The sequence below is a fragment of the Apodemus sylvaticus genome, chromosome 6 (genome assembly GCF_947179515.1).
Source record: "Apodemus sylvaticus chromosome 6, mApoSyl1.1, whole genome shotgun sequence".
Classification (NCBI taxonomy): Eukaryota; Metazoa; Chordata; class Mammalia; order Rodentia; family Muridae; genus Apodemus; species Apodemus sylvaticus.
In genome coordinates this window covers 69,780,420-69,803,939 of record NC_067477.1, presented here as the reverse complement: position 1 = coordinate 69,803,939, position 23,520 = coordinate 69,780,420, and the positions used below count along the sequence as shown (strand labels likewise).

The 23,520-nt window shown below is 38.0% G+C and overlaps 1 protein-coding gene across 1 annotated transcript in view; it reads left to right on the top strand.

Moving 5' to 3' along the window:
• Positions 1-23,520, top strand: part of Akap6 (A-kinase anchoring protein 6) — a 282,310-nt gene that overhangs the window by 154,838 nt on the left and 103,952 nt on the right. The window contains exon 8 of the mRNA XM_052185864.1: positions 7,428-7,548. Coding sequence (XP_052041824.1) covers positions 7,428-7,548 — 121 coding nt within the window. The remainder of the gene's footprint in view (positions 1-7,427; positions 7,549-23,520) is intronic.

Genomic DNA, 23,520 nt, shown 5'->3' with positions numbered 1-23,520 from the left:
GACAACTTAGATAAACCTAATCTAACACACTGTAGTGTGTAGAACAGAATTGTTTTAAGGCTTCTCTTTGATCACTCTTCCATCTTCTTCCTCAAAGGATTTGAATCACATTATAAGATCATTGATAATAAGACAAAACGCTTCATTAAAATAATTAAGGAAAAATAAATATTAGTGTACACAATAATGGAAGGCTCATTTCTCAAAAAAAAGTCTGGTGTCTATTGGTTTGTCTTCAGAAATATAGGTTCCTTTGTTTCTCCAAATTTATTCTAAAATTCTTCAGGAAGTCTTTTAGTTTGGTGACTTATTTGAAAATTTGATCAAGAGTTTGACTTCCTTTCAGCCCTACAGAATTCTGAAAAAAGACAAAAAGAACACTCAGAGAAATATATGTGGGCATTTCTAAGTATACATATTATATCTGTTATTTCAGTGATAGATGTTTGTAAACAGGTGATCTATGACCAATTATAAGACCAATTATAAATAAGTTTCTAGTCTTGAATTTACTTTTCTGAGATATTTTCATGTATACATGTACATATGTATATTTGTGTTATATATTTAAACTGACATAGACACATATGTGTATACACACACATATATATACATACACACATACAAATACACACACACACACACACACACACACACATATATATATATATATATATATATATATATATATATATATATATATAGAGAGAGAGAGAGAGAGAGAGAATTACTGCTGCTGGGAAAAAAAACCTCCATATTCTTTTTTTTTTTTTTTTAAATTTATCAATGGCAAAATTAGGCTTCTTGTCTCCTGAGGAAGTTGCTCAGGGATTTTCATTCAAAATAGTAAATTATTATCCACACTTTAATATTTTTAGAGTGGAAAAGGATTCTATATGCAACTGTGCCTATTAGGTTCCATACCTGGAAAGGTAAATTTGATTTTGTAAGGATATTATGATTGGGCTAAATGCCACTGTTATAGCCCACTTCTATGATGCGTCTGGATGAAGCAGTGACTCATGGGAGATTCTGAGCTATTATTAGTATTTTCCTTCAGTAAATCATGTATATTATATTTTTGTAAGATTTTCTGACCACTTCCTTTTATGTCTTTTTTAAAAACCAAGGGCAAACATCTCTGCTCAAATAATGTGAACAAAATGATTATCTGGGGAAAGAATCAATATGCTAAAGACGGTAGAAAACTTGGGTCATTTAATAAAACTTGTAGTATAGGAAGGTGGGTGATTTTAGACATTTGCTAATGCAAATTAACCATTAAATATAAAAGGATATGTGTATGTATATGCATAAAATACATATATATAACATAATACTCAGCTTAAGGTAGAAAAACAACAGATATTTTAGTATTATCTTCTCTTCAACCTATAATCATTCTTATATGATTTCTTAATTTGGTTGTCTGTTTTAATCAAAATTCCTCAGTGAGCCAAGTTAAGGCCTCATATATTCACACACACCTCCCATTGATTTCACTTGGGTGAAACTGTATCCTTAAAGCAAAGTTTAAGTTGAAATGTTGAGTTAATGATGCTCACTTTAAATACCAAAGGCTGAATGCATTTGTGTATTAAAGACTTAGCCAGTCAAACAGAATTCCCATCAGGGGTTCAAGAAAACAGTATTTCAGAAACTATGCTAGCCTCACAAATATATACTGCCTTTCTATCTACAGGGGACAGGCCAAATCCATTTGATAATCTGTCTGTCTTTCTTCCTTTTCTTCCTTCCTTCCTTCCTTCCTTCCTTCCTTTCTTCTTTTTTTTTCTTGGATAAAAAAGACATGGACTCTTTTTAACAGTAACATGGGCATAGTCGAATGCATTCAAAAGTCATTTTGGCAATCAGCTGTAATTATTATACCCAAACAGGAATAAACCCTGAAGAAACATTTGTACATTTCTCAAGGTCTTGCCTCTTCTCTCTGTTTTTCTGTCTGTGTTAGGTTCTCCAACTGTCCTGGTCACTGTTCTATTGCTGTGAAGAGGCACCATGACCAAGGCAAACAGAATAAAAGAAGACATTTAATGGGGGCTGGCTTATAGTTTCGGAGGTTTAGTCCATTATCATCATGGCGGGAAGCAGGGCAGCAGGCATGGCAAAGCATGATGCTGGAAAAATAACTGAGACATTCGTCCTGATCTGCAGGCAGAGAGAGAGGGAACTTCCCTGAACTTACCATGGCTTCTGAAACCTCAGAGCCTACTCCCCGTGATACACTTCCTCTAACAGGGACCGTACCCCTTAATCCTTTCAAATAGTGCCACTCCCTGGGGACCAAGCATTCAAATATATGAGCCTCTGGGGGCCATCCTTACTCAAACCACCACATAACTAGCAACTAAACACGTCCTTATTCCTCATTTGTCTAGCAAAAGTTGACTTTAAGCTATAAGACTGTTTATTCCCATGATTAAACATTTAAACCTCTTAAAATGGAAATATTGCATTTAGAACAGAATGCCCAACTCTTAAGACCCAGGGATGAAGCAATGGAGGAACGTTTGCTTAGCATACGTGACCACACACTCAGTTAGGTCCCTAGTGCTACAAAACAAGCACAACTATTTTCTTTTTTTATTGTCAACCAATTTAATATCAGTATATGACAATTTAAAGGAAGTATGTCAAGGAATACTTAAGTGATATAGTCACTTTATTGTACTTTTATATATCATATATGAATACCAATGTTTTATAACATTTTTACAGAGCATGTCACATAGTCTGAGAATAAAAGGCAGATGTGTTTTAAGATTGTTTAAAATCTAGGAGGTGAGCTAGGGGAAAAGGTCATACCTGCCTAAGAATGAGCAGCTAGATTCAGTCCCCATATGCCATATAAAAAGGCAGTGTGGATTAGTTTGATTATAACCCTAACACTAAGGAGGCAGACATAGGAGGCCCCTTGGGACTTTTGAGCCAGACAGCATAACTGACTTAGTAAACCCCAGGTCGATGAGGGTTTAGAGGGAGGAGAAAGAGGGAAAATGTTGTGATTATATTATAGTCTTAAAATTAAAATAAATAAAAATGTAAAAGAGATTCTAAAAAGAGCATTTGCATTTGTAGGTATCATATATTGATATTTACCACTTTATAAACAAAAGTAGAGACATTTAAAATGCATTTGTTGTTAAATTCAAACTGTGTATTTCATCTCAGCATCAATAGACATTTTAAATGAAAATAACTATTTTCCAAAATTAAAAAAAATCAAAATTGTAAGAAGAGATTAAAAAAAAAAAAAAACAAAGTCTCCTGCAGAGCACTGCCTTCGATGAGACCGGGCCCTTGCACCTGCGCATTTGTCCTGACAAGCATGCGCACCCTAACAGGCATGTGCATTGTCCTCACACGCATGCGCACCCTAACAGACATGCGCATTGCTCCCATCACACAGTATATAATCGAGCCGAATAATAAGTTGATATAATAACCTCGATAATTACTAGTAAAATTTTGTGACAAAAGTCTCTCTAAAAGAGTATTCATGTACTTATAGGGATGTAATTTCTTATAAAAATTCCTGCCACTTAACCACACCATCAGTTAGTTACCCCTTTCTCTTTAAAAGGAGAAACCTGGGTGATCTTGCTAGAAAGTCAACAAAAGAAGCTAGTTGTAAATTCAGCTGATCAAACTCACATGTGCTTCAAGTGGATAAAGAGCTGCTAACTGGGTCTGTGGTGTCACTGGGAGGAAGTGACAAAGTAAGACCTTTCCATATACCACACTGTAGCTGACACGCTACTAAAAATATAAACCTCTTAAAATTAAACAAATCCGTTGAAAACACATTTCTTTGAAAATAATGTAAAGATAAAAGTTTTAATGACTTCCATGCCTACAAGGTTTCCTGTGATAGTTTCACATAAAATTGTAGACATTTCTGAATGTTTCCCAAGAATCAACAAAGAAATTCAGCAACTTCTTATTTGCTACCAAGTTATTTATTTGATTTTACTAAATTCGGAAAAAAAAAATCTAAAGTTTTCCCATAAATCTACAAATTAACACATGGTCAGTATTATCAGGCATACGTGCCTTTTTAATAACCTTTCTTGTTTTCTGTATTAGGACTTTGTGATTTTTTTTCAAAACATTGATGCTAACTCTACACCAAAGAACCCAATGTTACCAAGGCATGTACGAAATTACTTGAGAAGTAGATTTTACAAATGCAGTATCAAACCTAAATATCCTTAGCTGCAAAGACGAGTGTGTCTTGCGGATATGCAGTCTCTTTGTGAGCCTTGTCCCTTATGCTTAGGTGTGGACTGCCAGCTCAAAGCTGCATTCAGTAACAATAGAGAGCTTGTTCTAAGGCCCTTGGTAGGGAGACTAAGGAAGAAGGAGTTTGACAGGCCTAGTTCAAGCCAGTGGATAACTTCTCATGTTTCAAAGCCTTTTATGGTCTTGCATATAGTCTACATTTATTTCAAGATCATCCATTAATAATTCTCTCAATCATAAATTTTCTTTGACTTTTGTGCAGAAAAATGGATGAAAGGAATAAGAAGGTGTCTAATCAATTGAGTATTAGTTGTACGCAATGGTTTAAATAAACAAATGTAGCCTTAAAATACATTGACGGGGAGATAAAACTTAACTCAGTAACTCCCTGCAATGTGCAAATTAAAATTACTATGAGTTTTCATTTTACCTCAATCTAAATGGCTAAGATTACAAAAACTCCTCCATGGCCTCTGCTTCAGTTCTTGCTCAGAGGTTTCTGTCCTGGACTTCTGTCCTGGTTTCCCTTCATGACGGACTGGAATTTGTAAGCTGAAATAAACACCCTGCACCCTGGCAAGATGCTTTGGTCATCCTGTTTATCAAGACAACCAAAGCCAAACTAGAACAGCTGGGAGAGGAAGAAAAGGACGAATTTTAAGATCAGCATTGAAGCTTTAAATGTATGATAACCTCCTTAATTAATTCATTCTCCTTAGGGAGTAATGTCTTAGTGAATGCTCAGGTCTTCAGATCTCCTGTTCTCTTCCATCCTTTTCTCCAAAATGACAGCTGAGCAAATGAAGGTTTACATGACCTTGTGATTCTTGAATGCAGTGGCTAAACACAGGCTTTGGGTCCAGGCTGGCTGGATTCTCAGGCAAGCTGCTCCCAGTGGACAGCTGTGGCTGTTTTACTTGGTGTTTTCTGTTGGCTTGATCAGGCCATAGAGGAATTCTTGCTGACCAAGCCCCATCACTGCCTTCATGGACCCTACCAGCTTGTTAAGCCTGGAATCACATGTTGGATCCCCACTTCCCTGTCCTTAGGTTCACCGTGACTTTGTTACCATGGAAACACCTCTGTCCAATTTAGCCATTAAACTTTCAGAAATCTTGGAGTCTTCTCTTGGAGATTAGGTAACAGGGTGTCAAAGGGAGCCTTAATCATCTCCTTCCATCTGCACACTCCTGCTTATTGCAGGTGCACTTTGTAAGACAATCTCCTTCCATAGCTCCTAGTGGGAGATGGAGGTGCTTTCTGCTCCCTCCTCGGCCTGCCTTACTTGCCGGCACTCAAGGACTTGAGCCAAAAGAGAAGGGGGAAATAAATCCATCAGAATATCCACCCCTTCTGTCTTTCTTGGTTCATGTTCTCAAATGACGGGCTGACCACTCACTTCTTCCTTCCCTTGCATTTAATATTCCTCTGGATCCTATTCTGCAAATTTTATGGGTGATATTTTACCTTTACTTGATTTTATTAATAAAATCTTGGAAGGTGCTAGGGGAAGGAAATGGTAGCCATAATTTAGAATACATTTCTAAGTGGTCATAGACTTAGTAGTTGTTTTTTATTATTCACAGACTTAACTTTGAAATCCTGATGGTTTATTTGCCTTTCTATGATGGCTGACTTGTTGTTGGATAGGAATATTAATTCATATTTCACAAATATACTGGAAATACCTTGCTACTCAGAGTGTGATCCAAGCATCAACAGCACTTGCTAGAAAAGCAGAATTGCATCCTCTTCCCCAAGTATGAGTTAGTACCTTCATTTTCCTACAGTCTTCAAGTGTGTCCATATCTCCATTGAGTTTGAAAGCATTGTCCCAGACCACCGCTGAAGTTCATGTGTGCCTCTGGCATCTAGTGAACACTTAATAATCAGTTCCACAATCAAGGATCTTTACAACTATGCTAAAACAATTAAAGCAAACTAGACAGCTCCAGATCTAGTTTTCCCTCTCCCAGATCCACCTTAAACTTACTTGACATGTTTATTAAGATTAAGTATATAATATGCATTTTTTTCTTGAAAAGCAATCTGACACTGAGAGACAAGAACACGGTGGTAATGAAATACCCCATTGACTGATCCACACTCGCAGCTGGGGTCACTTCTCAGTGGGCACTAACAGGGAATCTGCAATCTGATCTCACTGTAGCATTTCTCTTAGGGGTGGTTTGGAGGTGGGAAGACAAAGTCATAGTTTTCACCCTGCACTTTCATTTTCTGATTGCAGTGTTTTTAGAAGAATCTGGGTTTTACTTATTCACCAGGCTTTCAATAGAGAATCACATTAATCCTTTTAAGCTCCTTATTCTAATGATTTATTTTGTTGAAAACCATAGTGATACTCCTTTGAATTTTAATGATCGCTGGCTATTCAAAGATGCATTGTTTTGACTTCCTGTCCTTACCTTTGTCTCCTGAATGTCTGTGGGGAACACCTGTCTAATACTGGATCTGCCACTGGTTCTCACTGGCTTACCAGAGTCACTCAAGCCTATCTCTGAGTGTTAAGTTGAAATGCTAGCTGCTCATCCATGACAATAAATGTAGGAGATATGTTTGCAGAGATAGGCAGGTAGACAGCAGAGGGACGGATGAATGATTGAGTCATTTTCCAGTGAAAATAATGTTTTGGATTTGTTAGCATATGTTATCATTGTTGAAAATCTGGAAAATAATTTAGTAAAAAACACTGAGGTGCCACATCTAGGAAATTTAAATGAGAAAGCAATTTGGGTTTTGAAAGTGCCGGTCTTTACCCCAGTCTGGGATTATTTAACTTTGGCAAATCTCTGGCACTCCACTTCTCAGTCTGTAAAGGGACCGAGTGCTCTGCCTTGCCTCTTTTCAAGGACATAGTCATGGTTTCTTTGTTTAGAGAGGGGAAGTAGTTGGTAATCACCATGATGTGGCTCAGGGGAAGTATAGGAATTACATGTTGTGCTTTCAAAACCTAGGAAGTGGCTCTGTCACAGCCCCGAGTTCCTGCTTTGTCCTCTGTGAAGCCACACAGAGGATTTTCCTTCTCCTTTTTCAGGTATTCACCTAGGAACATCCTGGGTTCTCAAGAATATATTATTCTAATATGAGATTTTTAACAACTATGCTGTATTTATGCATAATACATTTTTGTGCCTTATCTGCAGGCTTCTGGACTTTGATTCAGAATATCAGGAGCTCTGGGATTGGCTGATTGACATGGAGTCCCTTGTGGTGGACAGCCACGACCTGATGATGTCAGAGGAGCAGCAGCAGCATCTTTACAAGGTTAGAGCTACCCTTCCTCCCTGCTTTTACTTTGCTGTGGAAGATCTGATTAGCCTGACAAGTGTCTCTCTCAGGATAGCTTTGTGTTCATTGTATGTATCATGGTGTCTATTAGAATTCCCTCCCCTGTCCTCAAACTCATTTCCCTCCCTAGTGTGCTGACAGGCTGCACCGACATCATAATTCCAAGAAAGTTGCCTTTATCACATCCTGTTTGGTGTAATTCTAAAGAAGGACAAGGCTTTATCTTCAAGACCAATAGCAATAAATGAAGCTGCATTAATAAAAAGACTGAAACAAGGTGCAACATAGATGGGCTGGTAACATTTAACAGGTTATGTTTTGATTGGAGCATTCAGATAGATCTGGTCCACCTCTCAGAACTTCTCAGAGAAGAAAGAAATTTGCCTTCATTTTGACTTGTTGTTACCAAAGTAAAGGGCTCATGGAATTTAAGATATGTTAGTGACATGCAGGTTCTCTCATTATATCTGTGCATTTCAGGTGGTTTAAGAATTCTTGCTTGGAATTCATATTGATTTCAGACAATCCATCTGATAACTATCTATATTGCTTCCATGTCTGCCAGATCCCCCTTAACCTAGAGTGTTTTACCAATTCTACTTAATAGCCTTTAGAAGTCCTTACAAAACAACCAGGTGATTTTACTGGAGGGAAAATGGCCGTAAGTCCCTGAAAAGGCTGTGGGGGAAGGAAGAGGGGCGTTCTACTGAAATATCAAGCTGCAGTAAATCTTCCTCATTTAAGCAATTTTTATTGGAGTAATTCTGACAGTTGTCATCCTTGAATTGCTTTGAGCATATGGCATATTTCAAAGAGCAGATTGTGAATCATAAAAAATAAAATTAATAACTAACCACAGAATCAGCAACAGTATAATGACAGGAAACAACTACCCTCTAGCTTTTTAAAAATTCTTATAGAATAAGAAGTATATTCAAGGTCAAATAAAAGTTATCTTCTTCAATTTTACCATTTTAGGTAATCTATCTTTAATAAAGGATTTTAACTTGTTTCTCCTCTCATGAGAAAGGCATATACTTTAACAGAGTCTGATTGACATTAATTATTGTCCCTTGAGAATCATCTTAGTTAAGTAAAGATATAGGTTCCCTATGGACTCAGCAACTGGGGACATTTTACTCTCCAAAGAGTTCTGTATAGCATTGATGTCATTCAGTGACTTTTCTGTTTCCTGTATGGTTAGCTGTCCACACTATCCAAAATGTCTTCCAACATAATAACACTTCCTAACTCATGTAGCTAAAGCCAGGGTATTTCACATATTGTGTCAGGACTGGAAATTACATATGAAAAATGCTTAGAAACCTATATTAATTCAGTGCTAGAAAAATATTTTATCTCTAAAGTGTCATCTCAGAACTTATTGGAGTCACGTTGCCAAATAGCATTTCTTTTCTTCTTGAAGCATTTTGTATTTTGCCTATAAGCTACTATTTTTCTGAAACAGTGCTGTTCTTTGTCAAAATCACAGCCATATAATTTACATCACAATTAATAGGAAATCATTGAATGAAAAAAGCAGTTGTCTATTTTCTTGTAGTTTCCTTGTAAGTGCTTTGCCTGAGAATTCTTGTCCTGCGAGCACTGAGCGCTTATTCCACCCACTCAGGACGTCTGGGTTAAAGTATTTCTCCAAACATTTTCCCATACTGTGTCACTCTCACGGGTGACTCAACTTGTCACTGCATCTCTGCTTTTAGGTGTTCAGCGTAGACAGATATTCTCTGCATTTGGTTTTGTAAAGAAAATATAACCAAGAAACCAAGGGAAGATGCTACAGATCTGCGAGGGTCTTGACATGAGCCCCAGAGAATTGCAGAGATCTAGAAACTTCCAAGGCAATCCTGGGGGTAGAGGAATCCTGTAGAAATGTGCCGTTTAGATTAGAGAACACTTGTTAAGGAAAATTGGTTTGAGGTCTTACTCAAGAATTCTGTGGGCTTTCAGGGTCAAGTCAACATTGTCAGTGCTTCAATCGGCTTCTTCCACCCTGCAATCAATGCTTTATCAAACTTATTAAAAGCACCGTGGGTGTTTTGAGTTTGGGGGACTATGTCTCCCAGCACAGAGTGTTCACTATTCTTACTCCTGTGCCATAAGATGATCTGAACCTACTTCAGAGGATTTCTAACCTGTAATACTTAATCTATCTTCATTTCCTTCTATATCTTTTATAGTTGTGTGTGTGTGTGTGTGTGTGTGTGTGTGTGTGTACCGCTTTGAACACATGGAGGTCAACCTTCTACCAGTGGGAAGCCAGGAACTAAACTCATGAATTCAAGCTTGGCACCAAGTATCTCTGTCTGCTGAGCTGTCTTTCTGGCTTTTGCATTTATGAAAGTTAACATCTAGTGGTGGAGATAGCACACACCTTTAATCCCAGTACTTGGAAGGCAGAGGCAAATAGATTTCTGTGAGTTTGAGGACCAGTTTGGTCGACAGAGAAAGTGTCAGGACAGCCAGGGCTACACAAAGAAACCCTGTCTCACAAAAGGGGTATGCGTGTTAACATCAAGAGAAATGACTTCACTTACGATATACACACAAGTGCGCGCTCACACACACACACACACACACACACACACACACACACACACACATGTCTATAATCCCAACTAGGAGAATAACTTTATGGGAGCATACTTGATGGCATGTGTGATGTGTGAAGGCCTGTGTTCAAACCCCAAACAACTCTGAAAACTGGAAATGAAGCTCGTCCCGTGTGGCAACATTGAGGAGGATAATGGTGAAATTTCTAAAGTAACTCTCAAGTTGAGTGAAGGTACCGACTAAAGCAAGCACAGGCAAAAGCTGCTGCTCATCCTGCCTCTGTTGCATCTGAAGCCTCAGTTCTTCTGTCCCTGGGTAGCTCTCTGTATCCCATCACCCATCTCCTTCCCTGGCACAGATGGCTGCGTCTGGATTTATGCGTTGGTATAGCCCCAGCATCCACACTTGGAAATGTCAGGTTAGAGAGAACCTAGCCTTTCCAGCACTCAGAAAGCAAAGCTTACTTAGCATTTTTCATAGGAGCTGCTGCTTTCTCATCTGCGTTTGTACTCTGGTCTCTACCAGAAGTCAGCTACCCTCAACTTCTGGATGTGGCAGGCCTCATTCAGCACACCGCCTGACTGGGATGCTTCTTGTTATATGCTGTTTACCCTGAGCCAGCCAAACACAGAGGAACGGACACGGGGACAGAAGAGGCTAGGATTGGCAAAGCATACATTGACATGAAATGACGGAGTTCATGGGCCTCAATATAGCCATGAAATATAAAGCACATTTTCTGTTTAAGCCATTTCCTGTTTTCAGATTGTTAGACATTTAAGATCCTGTCTTTCTAATTAATTTTACACTACATTATTTTCAGAACAACTCAATTCTTACTAAAAATTAACCGTTCACTAGATCACATTTTGTTTTTCCAGTTTTGAGATGGTACCACCAGCATTTCCCCTGCCCCTTCTCTTTCTTGCCCTACCTCTGAATAGGAGTCCTCTGTGTCTATTTTCTAATAAACGCTGGCAGCGTCTTCAGCCTAGAAAATACAAACATCAGCCTTCTTGTTTTTTCTTCCTCAATCTGAGAATTGCCTCCAAGGAGAAATTGCTCCCACCCTCTCAGGTTCCTTCTCTCCGTTCTTTCTACTCTCCTAAGTAGGACAATTTAATTTGTCAAAAGTAACCACCGTGATTTCGAAAGTTCAGCTCCTATTTGGACTAGAGTTACGGAGCCAGAATTCATAATACGGGGAGCTGTCATTCTGCTGGTCTGCTTGTGCATTAACTATTAATGGAGAAATATTTAAAAACCCACTTGCAAAGGAAAAGCTCCATTTTTTTTCATTTCTGCAGATCAAAGGTGACATTATTCTTGGGCTCTAGGAAGCTCTGTCACCTCCTCCCATCTTACACATTTTATAGACTGAGTGATCTGGAAATCTGTCGTCGGTGGGAGAGAGCTGAGCGCTGCCCAAGCTCGGCTCCCAGCAGTCACCGCTGACTTCCGGATGTTTTAAAGGTGCGCCCTCTCTGGACCACCTGACTTCCACCAGTTTTATTCTACCTACAGAGTGCAACCGCAGAGCTCATAGCAATCCTATGTTGATGTACTCACCAAAGGAAATGCTAATCTCAGCACTCAGTTTCAGAGGTCAGAGTCTGGTGATGATTGTTATAATTGAACAATAAGTTACTTTCAGATGACATGAATAGGTGTATGTCTTGAGTGAGTCCCTCAGCTGCGCCACAACAAGATTAGATCATAGGATTTCCAAGGGGCTAAAAGTAACTCTCCCAGCTTGAAAACAATCTCAAATAGATACCCACCAAGACTTTAATACCAGGAAATTTACAGTGGATTTTTTTATATTTAATTTTGTTATTTTATTTATTATTTATATATTTACTGTACAGTTGCACATTTTATGAACACAATACAACTTTTCTGTATCTTTTCTCCATTAGTGTCTGATCCTAATGTCCTGGTTGTTAAAACAATTTGTTTTGCCTAATAATTGGCAAATGTATTATTAAATGTACTGATTAATTTTTATGTTTATGAATTTTGGATTGTTAAGAATGTTCATGAAAATATTCAAAATATTTAAAAATAGAAATACCAGATGCAGTAGCAGCTACACGGAGCACTGTGAGGGAAGGGTCACTTTGACTTCATTGTTCAGATTGGGCAGTGTAGCAGCAACACTTCATTTCAAAAGAATGCTTTAAAGTAAAACTACAAACCAGAACCAGGCAAAATATGCATAGCCAAGCAGTTGCTTCTGTGAGAAGAGTAGATATGACTGACAAGAGCCGCACAGCCTGTAACATCCCTCACAGAAAAAAATAGAAGTTTGAGTTTCCTGGTAGCAAGAGCAAAAAAAGATGTTCACTTATATAATATACATTTTGTATGAAAAAGGATAATAGTGCCTTTGAAGAAGCTATTGTCAGTGGACACATATATAACATCTCTTAAGAATATTTATTAAGTAGGTTTTTTTTTTTTACAAGTACAACTGCAAATATAGTATTTGTAGCATCTGAACGAATTTACAGTTCGGTGACTTAGTCACTAAGTAAATGTTAGAGACTTCGAGCACAGACCTCACCAAGAGACCCCTGTTGATGAAAGTTAACCAAGCAAACAGAGGCAACAGGGGTGAACTAAAGTAATAGACAAATAAACATGGACAAAAATGCTAAGTCAAAACCCAACCAGCGTCGGAGGCACGACAATGAAAGAGCTAGCTTGGAAGCAATAATGAGGGCACAGGGTACACTTGGAGGAGTTCAGGAAAACGTCACCGGTGAGCATTCGGACATGTGCTTAAAAGGTTCTGCAGTTTTAAATGTGTGTGAAGTACGATTATATATTCCAGGAATAAGAAATACAGAGTAAAAGAAGATAAATGGGACATACTTGGCTTGTTATCTTACGACAGCTGATGCCAAAGTGATGTTGTCATTGCTATGAACTGATCATAGAAAACAGATTAATCACGCTATGCCTATATTTTATAAACTCACGAATATCAACCCCCCTGGAATAGATTCCTTTCATTTTGCTCTGGATGGAGCTGTTGTAAATAATTTCAGATGTTACTTGATACTCTCATGCTAAGCTTGAGTTCCTACAACTGGACTGCATAGCTGCTTCCTGGTTCAGACTGTGTCCACCAGGTTTAGGATTAAAGAATATCCACTATGTATATTTTTCATATGTTGGTTTGTAGAATAGAAATATGAATCAGTTCCAAATTTTATGTTACAATATTGATTTTACCAAATGAAACAAATCAGCAGTCATTCAGTTAGGGGAAAATAACCACAGAGAGTAGTGTGTGTGTGTGTGTGCGCGTGCGCACATACACACACACACACACACACACACACACTTCATGATTTTTTTTTACCTCATTCCTAGTTGATTAATTGGATAGCCTAATTGTATGTTACATTAAAACTTCATTAAGATAAGAAAACTATGCTTAAAATCATTATAATATTTCAAATAGCATTATCTGGTCATCTTTAAAGTAACTAGAACTGAATAAAACCCACCCTGTCTCCACTGCTATCTAGAAATGAACTTGTTCCTTTTTTTAATTAAAGTTCAAAGAGCCCTTAGATTAACTCTCACGTTAACTTGAGCATTGATGAATCACCGTTTGATATGGATACTCAAATATATATTTTTCTCTTTTTAATTTGAGAGAGGGCAAACCTCTTTATGGAATGTTTAGGGGAAAGGCAGATGGACATGTTCCCAAACATCCTATGAAATGCAGTTCCTGCTGGAGCCTGCAGGTCCCATTTGATTCACCTTCTTTTAAAAGCGGGGAGGGGGAAAAGAAAGATTTTAGAGAAGAGGATGCCAAGAAACAATTGGCTCTACTCAGAGGTCAAGGTAGAGAAGCCGGGCCAGGAATCTCTGTCTCCAGTGGTGCTGCTGTCTGTCCTGTCCGTCTGTCTGTCCGGAAGGTGCGCTGGCCCTGGGGCTGGCCCTGTGGCCTTGTGGTGCTCTTCCCTCTCTGGCTGGCCGGCTCTGGCCTGGAGTGGATCAAACAAGCTGTGGGGGAAAGTTTCCCTCATTTGCATCACTTCTAGACAGCCCTGTCGTACTCTTTGCTGACAGGAAATCACTGTCTTTGTCACCTTTTCTCAGGGCCCTCCTTTTGGCAGAGACGGGCCATGTGACCACGCTTAATCACAACAACAGGGCTGGCTGGAGGCGCTGACATGTTTTCCTCTGCACTTCAATAAATGGGAGAGAGGAGTCGGTAGGAAATGACTACATTAATTTTATAGTGAAAAAGATAATTAACACTTGAAGGCCTGACACTCTAATGCTAGAACCTATGGAGTTACTATTCAAATCAAACTAAATTTATTTATCAAAAACTTGTGAAAACTCTCTGCTTTTATTCTTGCTTTTTTTTTTTTTAAATCTTAAATGGTGAGAGCTGGGCACATTGGAGAGAGAAAAGGAGCAGGGCAGGAGAGGGAGTATTTGCATGTGAGGAAGAGAGAGAAGTGGAGGAAAAAGAAGAGGAAATCCTAGCAGGCGTTAGCTCTGTTTGAAAAAGCAACTTAACTGGGCTAAACCTCCCTCCGCCATTCGGGGCTGGCGGCAGGAGCTGTGTAAAGCACGGCCTCCATGATATGAATAGACACGGCAAACAAAAGCAGCAGTGTGCTCCTAGAAAACTGTGCTTAAAGGAGTTTCCTTGGCAACAGAAATGCTGTTCCAAAAGTAGACAGAACTTTCCTCAGAAAACATACTATTAATAACAACCTTCCGGAACAACTTGGAACAATTTGACGACTTGGCAATAATACTGCCAAGCGTTCAGCAAATTAATCTCACACATAGAGTTTATATTTCTCTTGTCTGCGGTTCTGCTGGACCCCACCCAGACCTCTCCGCTCTTCAGTGGCTCAAGGGTGAAAAGTGTTTCTAAATGCTGTCATGGAAAAAGGAAACCAAAGAAATCTCAGTGTCCAGCATCACTGGCCAGCGGTTGTGTTCAGCCTTGGGAACCTACCCAGAGATCGTAGTTTGAGGAGATGAGTGTATTCCAGGGAGAACAGGAAATCACACACTTGAATCACCCTCTTGAATATCTCTTCTCAATAAAGATGCTTCCTGGAAAAAGACTTACTAAAGGGTTAACAACCCGAGTCAGCCTCTGACGTGAAGCACATTTGAGGCCATAGACCATATAAATGTAAGATATAAATGTAATATATAAATGTAATACCAAATTGTTATTTTTAAAAGAATCATCATTTCTTGTCAGCTCAGAATGGCGTCATCTTGAGTCTCCTTAGCCAAAGGGAATCATTTGAATTCTCCTAAAGGCTGCTTGCCAGCTGAGAGTAGAAAGCTCCCCTCCTCCGACCTTTCTTGAATCCTTGGATGTAAAGGTTAAAAGTAATCAATATCTCATTGTGCTGCTTGGTTTCAGGGTAATAAGTACTAACCATCGTGTTAAATCCAAATGATCCCAGGTTGCACCTAAATGAGCTGACCCGTTAGAGAGGTGGCGCTAATTGTAATCAGGATAACCAAGAGAGTTTGCTAATAAAAGTTTGATTTAATTGTAAAAAACAAAACAAAACAAAAAAACCCCCCCAAAAAAAAACAAAAAAAAAAAAACCAAAATTTAATCTCTAACTTTTTGAAAACTTTTACTTAATTAAATAGAAATGTATTATCTGCTTCTATGTTAAGCTGAGAGCTTTGGCTCCGTGCCCGGATGTTTGTAGACTTCCTTCCGATTTCTATAAAAGTCCTAACAAGAAAGGGTACTGCTTTCACTGACTTCTTTGTCCCAATACTCAATGAAACATATGAATTTTGCATAAATGATTTAATGGAAATATCATCTACCAATTTTGTTAGCATCTTCTAGTTTTAAATTACTTATATCTTTACAGCTTATATTCATTCATATTTTGACTAATCTGGTTTAGAGCTAGAAAATTATGTGATGTGTGATTAAACTTTATAGACCACTATAGTATGAGTTTGGGCTTGCTATTTTGTTAAAAATTAGTACAGTACAAAGCTTAAATATGAAAACCAAGTATTCTCATTGACAAAGGAATAGCGACCAGCAAATGATAAGAATTAGGTTTAATGCTCCATGTAATTATATCAGGAAGGGATTATCTATAACCTTAATAAAAAAGTACTGCATTAAACATATATTCCACTGAATACAAAAACATGTCTTTATTATGATTCTATGAACTATAAGGTAGGGACCAAATCTGCAGTATTTAGTTATTTCAAAAGAAGTTGGAGAATTTGTTCAGAATATGTGGTCAGCCCCAGGAAACTGTCTGAATCTCAGAACTGTCAGTCACGAACCTGCTACCCTGGTTCCATTTGTCCTTGTCTCACAACCACGTCTAACTGTACAGGAAAGAAAGTTTGTGGGTTGTGATATGCTGCAAGATACATGGTCTCAGAGCACTAGGAGTGCTCCCGCTATACCACTTCATTCCCAAGTGCCCATGTTCCTTCCATCTTAGCCCAAAGACCCGTGCCTTTGGAACTTAAAGAATGAACTCTGATAGATGCTGGGTTTTTTTTTTTTGGCGGGGGGGAGGAGGTAATAATATTGAATAAAATGCTGCTCTTAAAATCTAGTTTAAGTGGGGACTCTTAAAATCTAGTTTAAGTTGTAGCTCTGTTGGTAGAGTGCACGAAGCTCCAACTCACCAGCTGTAGTAAGTAATCCCAGCCTTTACAGAATAGAGACAAGAGGTCAAAAGTTCAAGGTCATCCTAGACTTCACAGTGAGATTAAGGCCACATCTCTGGGCTACTTGGGGCTCTGTCTCAAAAATAAAACGTCCTTTCATTGGGAGGGCCTTGGAAAATGAAGTGAATACTGAAAGTCAACAGAAGATATAAGAAAGATGGGTCAAGTGCAGATATCTACTTTATCACATGATAAAAAAGGGACTGTGTTCACAAGTATGCATGTGTGTTTGTGTATGATCATATACCATGGAATGAGAGCACCATCTGAGGACCCATGAGCCTGTGGGGGGTCATTCACATCCACACCATAACAATCTTCAAAAAAACCCACCCTGGGTCTGAGCTGGTTCTTTATTCACCAGACCTTACCTGTTCTAAGGCGTCTTTGCACTCCAGCAAAGTCCTATATTCTGTCAGATTCCAAAAAGCTAAATCTGAAAATGTTTATCTGTTTGGGAGATACACTAAAGGCAAGAAGGTTCCACCTTGTGAACCCTGTTTTCACCAGAGAAAGTTCCCAAATACCCCCTAGGATCACCATTTGTGGAATACACACTTTCCAGTGCTGTCAAGAAAGCAGTTTCAATTCTCAGAACTAGGGGCATTTCTCACCATCTTTTTAATAATGTGGGCATTTTTAAAGCTCATACATTCTTAAATGTGTAGGCACCTCTGTGACACTGTATTCCCAAAGAGGTACACCGGGGCAGAATAAGAAGGGAGTACCAGTTCTGCTGGTGATTTAGTTAATTTTCTCAAGACACAAAATTCACAGACACACACATCTACATATGTGTCTATGTACATTATTTTTCTGAAGGAAACACCAAGTTTACGCTCTATTGCTTTCAGGTTTATTTCAGTGTTATTAGCAAATGTCCCTATCCAGAGGTAGGATGTTTCTCTGCAAGAGCATCCCTGTGTCCCGAGACCCATCTGAACATACTACTCAGCTGGTTTCCCTAGTTGATTCCATATGTCTGTATGCATTTGCATAGAAAATTTATGATTGTGATATTCCTCTTGTCATGTTATCCATTAAAAACTGAGAAGCTTGTGGCAGAAGTATGCACAGAAATGCATTTATGCACACACATTTACATATGGGCACACACGTGTATGAAGTATTAATTTGTTTAATTAAAAAAGTCTTTCATCAGAATTGAATTTAGATGAAACCAGAGCCCTTGGACTCAAGACATTTAAAGCATGCATATATAAATAAGAACACAAAATTCCTTCATATTTGCCAAGTTTTCAGTCAGGAGGACATTTCTGTGTTATAAATCTCGGCATATTGGATTTTACTGCCTTTTTGACAACATCTCAATGCCTTTTAATACTCAAAACTGCATTCCAAGAAACCTTACTTCCAAATATCACTCCGAGCTCTTGGTTGTTTATTAAATATATACTTTAAGCAATGCTGGTAGATTTAGGCTCGGTGGACTAAGAATGAACAATTCGTGGCAGGTGAGATGCCCACAGGTTGTAGGGGTGAGGGTCCCTGCTTGTCAAGCCGGAAGACCTGAGTTTGATCCCTAGGATCTATATGGGAGAGGAAAAAAACTAATCTACACTCTCATACACACCTTAGCACATATATTTGTGCATATCCACAATAAATAACTATAATAAATAAAACTTCTAAAAGAATTAATGATTACAATTTTTGTTAACATTTTATGTGCCAAAAGGGCAGACTTCGTGTGTGTAGTGTTTATGCTTGTCTCCACTATATGGCAAAATGTCTGGGGCATTATAGAAACAATAATTATACTCCAAAAATATTTCCAGCAAAGTTCATTCAATTGTTAAACTCTGTTAATTATAAGTATGCTATTATTTCATGCCTTTATCAATTAAGTCATTGAGTATAAAATTTCATGGTTTTTTATATTAAATATAAGACCAAAATCTTTATCTTTGAAAACTAAAACCAGGAAAGACCGTTCTTAATAATAATAATTACTGTTCTCTTATTTGACCAAATTGCTTTCAGGAGAAAAGAAGAAGAGAGAGAGAGAAGGAAGGAAAAGTCAAGTTCATGACTGAGTTGTAAACAGCACCTAGTGTAAAACTGATCAACATAAATGTGTTGGCAATCTCTAATCTCGCAATCAGTAGCATTCTGATATATATTCATTATTTATATTAAAGAAATATTTTAAATGATAATAGATTTAGACTTGGTAGCCCAAATTTAAGAATGAACAGTAGAGGATAGAGAGATGGATTAATGGGGAAAGGCACTTTGTACTGAACCTGATCATATATATATATATATATATATATATATATATATATATATATATATATATATATATATATATGATAATGACATACACTGTGAAAATTTGAGTGTAAAAGTCAAACAGTTTACGCAGTGAGAACATGGTTAGCGGTTAGAGATGGCTGGCACATACATCAGCAAGTTTTGCTCTTGGAACTATGGCGACATAAGGGTTTGTCCATTTTCATTTTCTTCATTACTTTTTAGTGTAAAAATTAATGGATTTTATTATGACATTTTCAAATACATAATTCATTTTACTCTGCTCATATTTAGCCCCTCCCCATTGCCCTCAAATGCCACTCCTGTATGATCTAGGAGAGTTATTTACATAGTACACATCGTAGAAAATTAAACTTGCAGGCCAGAGAAAGGGCTTAGTGGATAAAGGCGACCTAAGTTCGAGGCCCAGAATCACCATGGTGGAAGAAGGAGGACCATCTCCTAAGGGTTGCCCTCTGTGCCCCACATGTGCAGCATGGTACACATGTGCCCATCTATCAGTAAATAAATCTAGTAGAAGGGAATATGGCTTGACTTGAGATAGTTGAGCATTTTCAAAGGCTGTGGTCAATAAGAAGGTAAGAGAGAGTGAAGAACGCGGATGGGCTTACTCTGTTCTTTAATCCTGTGGCATTGACGGTTCAAAGAGGCTGTTTCTAGGTAAACTCGACTATTACATTTCTCTTCCATCATTCTAGAGGCTAACACATGGGTTTTATTTTAGGGTTTCTCCAATATTTTCATTTTAGACAACATTTACGCTATTCATAATTTACAAAATGCCAATTATTATCATATGTGGCATTTTATATATTTCACCTAGCAATTAATTGTGAACTTTTTTTTGAAGAATGGATGCATTTAATTTCATTGGAGTGCCCTAAGGAAACCCTGTGGCCTCAATTATGTTCCTTGGCACCTTTAAAAGACAATAGTTTCAAAACACAACAAAGTCCTGTCTGTGGCTCTTGTAGAAACAGAAGCCGTGCTTCTGTTCTCAACAGATGCTTGCTTGCCTCCCAAGTGCCTGTCCCTTCTCTTTATTAATACTAATGATATTTATTTATCGACTAACTCTTTAGCATGTAGAAATTCATATAAAAGAAAAAGTTCATCCCACAGCAAGATAGAAATATTAGTGTTAAATGTTTTGCATTTGAAGGCTGGGGCTTTCTTTTTTATTTACAGGTATGAAAGTCTACAGGAAAAGCTTGTGATTGAGTGATTTAATTTTGTCATTTCCTTAATTTGAATAGGTTGCATACAATATTGATGCTATCAAAGAATAAGAATATGTAAACACAAAATTGTGACCTAGGTAGAATAAATAATTATTAGTTGTGTTGTAGAGGTATCATTTTGAGCTTCTGCAGTTATGAAAAGGCTAAACTATACATCATTTAGAATTAGAATTTGGTTGGTACTTGTAATGAACATTTTACTCTTTTTTATGTCCACCTTGAGATCCATTAGGTTTACTATCTTTTCACTGCGTTCTTACTTCCTGCTCCTGAGCAGGGACACACTGACACTTGAAAACTTGCGTGAAGAATGTTGTGTCCATACAATTTGCTTTCTCCTTTACCTCCTCTTCCTCCTCCTCTTTCTCCTCTTCTTCCCCTTCCCTTCCTTTTCCTCCTCCTCTTCCTCCTCCTCCCCTCTTCACTCTTATCTGCCTGATGATACTTAGGATCTGTTCTGTTAGGTGTTGATTGTCTTATGAACCACAGGGGGATAATCTTTATATTCATTGAACTTGTGGCACAAATACATCTCTACGATTGAGCTAATTGGAATCTTTTCTAGGACATGGAAATACAGCAGAAGAACTCCAATTTAGCTAGCATTTCATAATCTATGTTTTGATGATATTTTCACAAGTTTCCATTCTTCCAAGTTTGTATTAGAAAAAGAATTAAAATACAAAACCACCATTGCTAGCCTTTTCTGTTTAAAAAAACAACAAAAATAGGGCCACCAGGATCAGGGCCACAAATACCAGGAATCAGCCAACTGGAGCACTGAGTTTAGTCTTTAAAACATTTTAACAGAAGAAAATAATTTTATTCCTCACCCTTTGCCTACACGGCTGCTTAGATCTGTGTCCTGCAAGGGTGGGCATTCCCAGGGTTGCGTAAGTTCACTCAGCAGCACTCTCCCGTTTGAGGTACCAGGCAATCATGTATTCCTCCCAAATATTCCAAAGCTAACTCCTATGGGGTTTGTACAGCTATTTAGTTTTGTGAAGGGTGCGGATTTTAGTAGAACTTTATGGACTAAAAGCGACCTCAAAGGCATCTTTATTTCATTTCCTCCCTTCAAGGATTTTAAGAAATTCATTTCAGATAAGAGAAAATTTATCCTCTGTTAAAGATCTTTCCAGAAGAAATTATACAAACTCCCAGTAAAATGTTTAACAACTTTCTCTACCCTTGAAGTCTTCTTATATCCAGTGTAAATGCCTTCTGTTGTTAGGTTTAATTGTCAAATCAAATCCACCACAACCTATGCTCTATAATTAAATATCTTCTCTCTTTCTTTTGTAGTCACATTTTTACAAGTTTTTGCAGTTTTCTTTTCAAGCTAACAAAACCATATTTTTAGAGCATTTATCTCAGTTTTCTCAACACTCCACCCAACTAAGCCTATTCCTATACTCTTTTCTAAGAGAAAACGTGCCAACAGGGAGAGACTACTAGCATATTCATATATGCAAGCTCCGTGGATTTCTCCATCAGATTTCTCAGCTCTCTTATTGGCAGCTAATAAAGGGCTTCTTGGGTGGTTTAGGAGCTGGATGTGACTTTTCTGGGATATTTTTACATATAGTGTGCACCTATTCTCAACAATAAAAGAACCTCTGGCAGAATCCATCCCTAATCTCAAGCTATATGACAGAGCAATAGTGATAAAAACTGAATGGTATTGGGACAATGGCAGGCAGGTAGATCAATGGAATAGAATTGAAGACCCAGAAATGAACCCACACACCTATGGTCAGGTGATCTTTGACAAAGGAGCTAAAACCATCCAGTGGGAAAAAAGACAGCATTTTCAACAAATGGTGCTGTTTCATCTGACAGTCAATGTGTAGAAGAATGCAAATTGATCCATTCTTATTTCCCTGTACAAAGCTCAAGTCCAAGTGGATCAAGGGCCTCCACATAAAACCAGATACACTGAATCTAATAGAAGAGAAAGTGGGGAAGAGCCTGAAAATGAATTTAAAAATAAAATGAAAGTAACATAAAAATGGACCCTCAAGCAATCCTCTTCCACATGGGGCCAGAGCTACATCTTCTTGCAGCCGATATATAATCTAGTATTCATGGAGGCATGAGGCATCATGGTTTGGCCCCCAGTTTCCACCTAGAACCTACACAGTATGCCAGTTTCTTTGGCTTATGGTCATAAATGTGGCTATTTTTAATACATTGTTTCTGTCTCTTTCTCAAGCCTGGTTATGTCTAATATTCTAAAAACTACCGATATAAAGCTTTTAAATATAAAAGTAGCTATGAAAGAAGAAATGGCAAGAGGCAGTATTTCAAGGGAACGTGAGGTGGAAAGACAGGCGTGCTTTATTTTTGCCCACTAAGAAAAAAAAAGCAAAGTCTGCAACAGAAATGGGAAAGAGTCAAAGCAAGTGTGTTGCATTCTGTCTCCGAGGAAAAGGCGGGACTACGCAAGGCATTTCCAAGTTAGAAAGAGCTTATCATATTTTCCACCAAGATTTTAAAACATTGGAAGCACCAGATTTTACGCGTAGGCCCTAGGAATGATGATACTTACCTTGAATGGTTCTTGTTAAAGTTCAATCAAATACTGTATCATCTGGAACAGAAATCTGCTAACAGATTTGGCCTTGCAGGTCAAATCTCATTTTTTAAATAAAGCTTTATTGGGACACAACCTCATGCATCATTTGTGTAGTTACGACTATTTTTACAGTAAAAGAGCAGATCTCAGTAAGTTGAGCATTGATCACACAGCTGATATTCCTAAACCATTTATAATTTAACATCATGGGAACAATGTTAATTCCTATTGTAAACAATAATAATTACAACTGTGCTCTATGAATATATAGTGTTCCTCAGGTTTGAATGATTTCTCAGTTCAATTTTCTGTCTGTTATACTGAAAGTCACCTCTTTTCCTTCAGTGGGTGTTTAAGCTTCCAATCATCTTTTACAAACAACCCAAATTTTCCATTTTCTAGCTTTTCCGTGCACCGCCAAACAGCGAGTTGGCTCCTTTCACCACCAGGTGGCCTCCTCTGCTCTGTTGTGCTGTAGGAGCCAAAGTGAGAAAATGGCTCTTTGAGTTCTTTGAACTTTAGTCCTTGTCT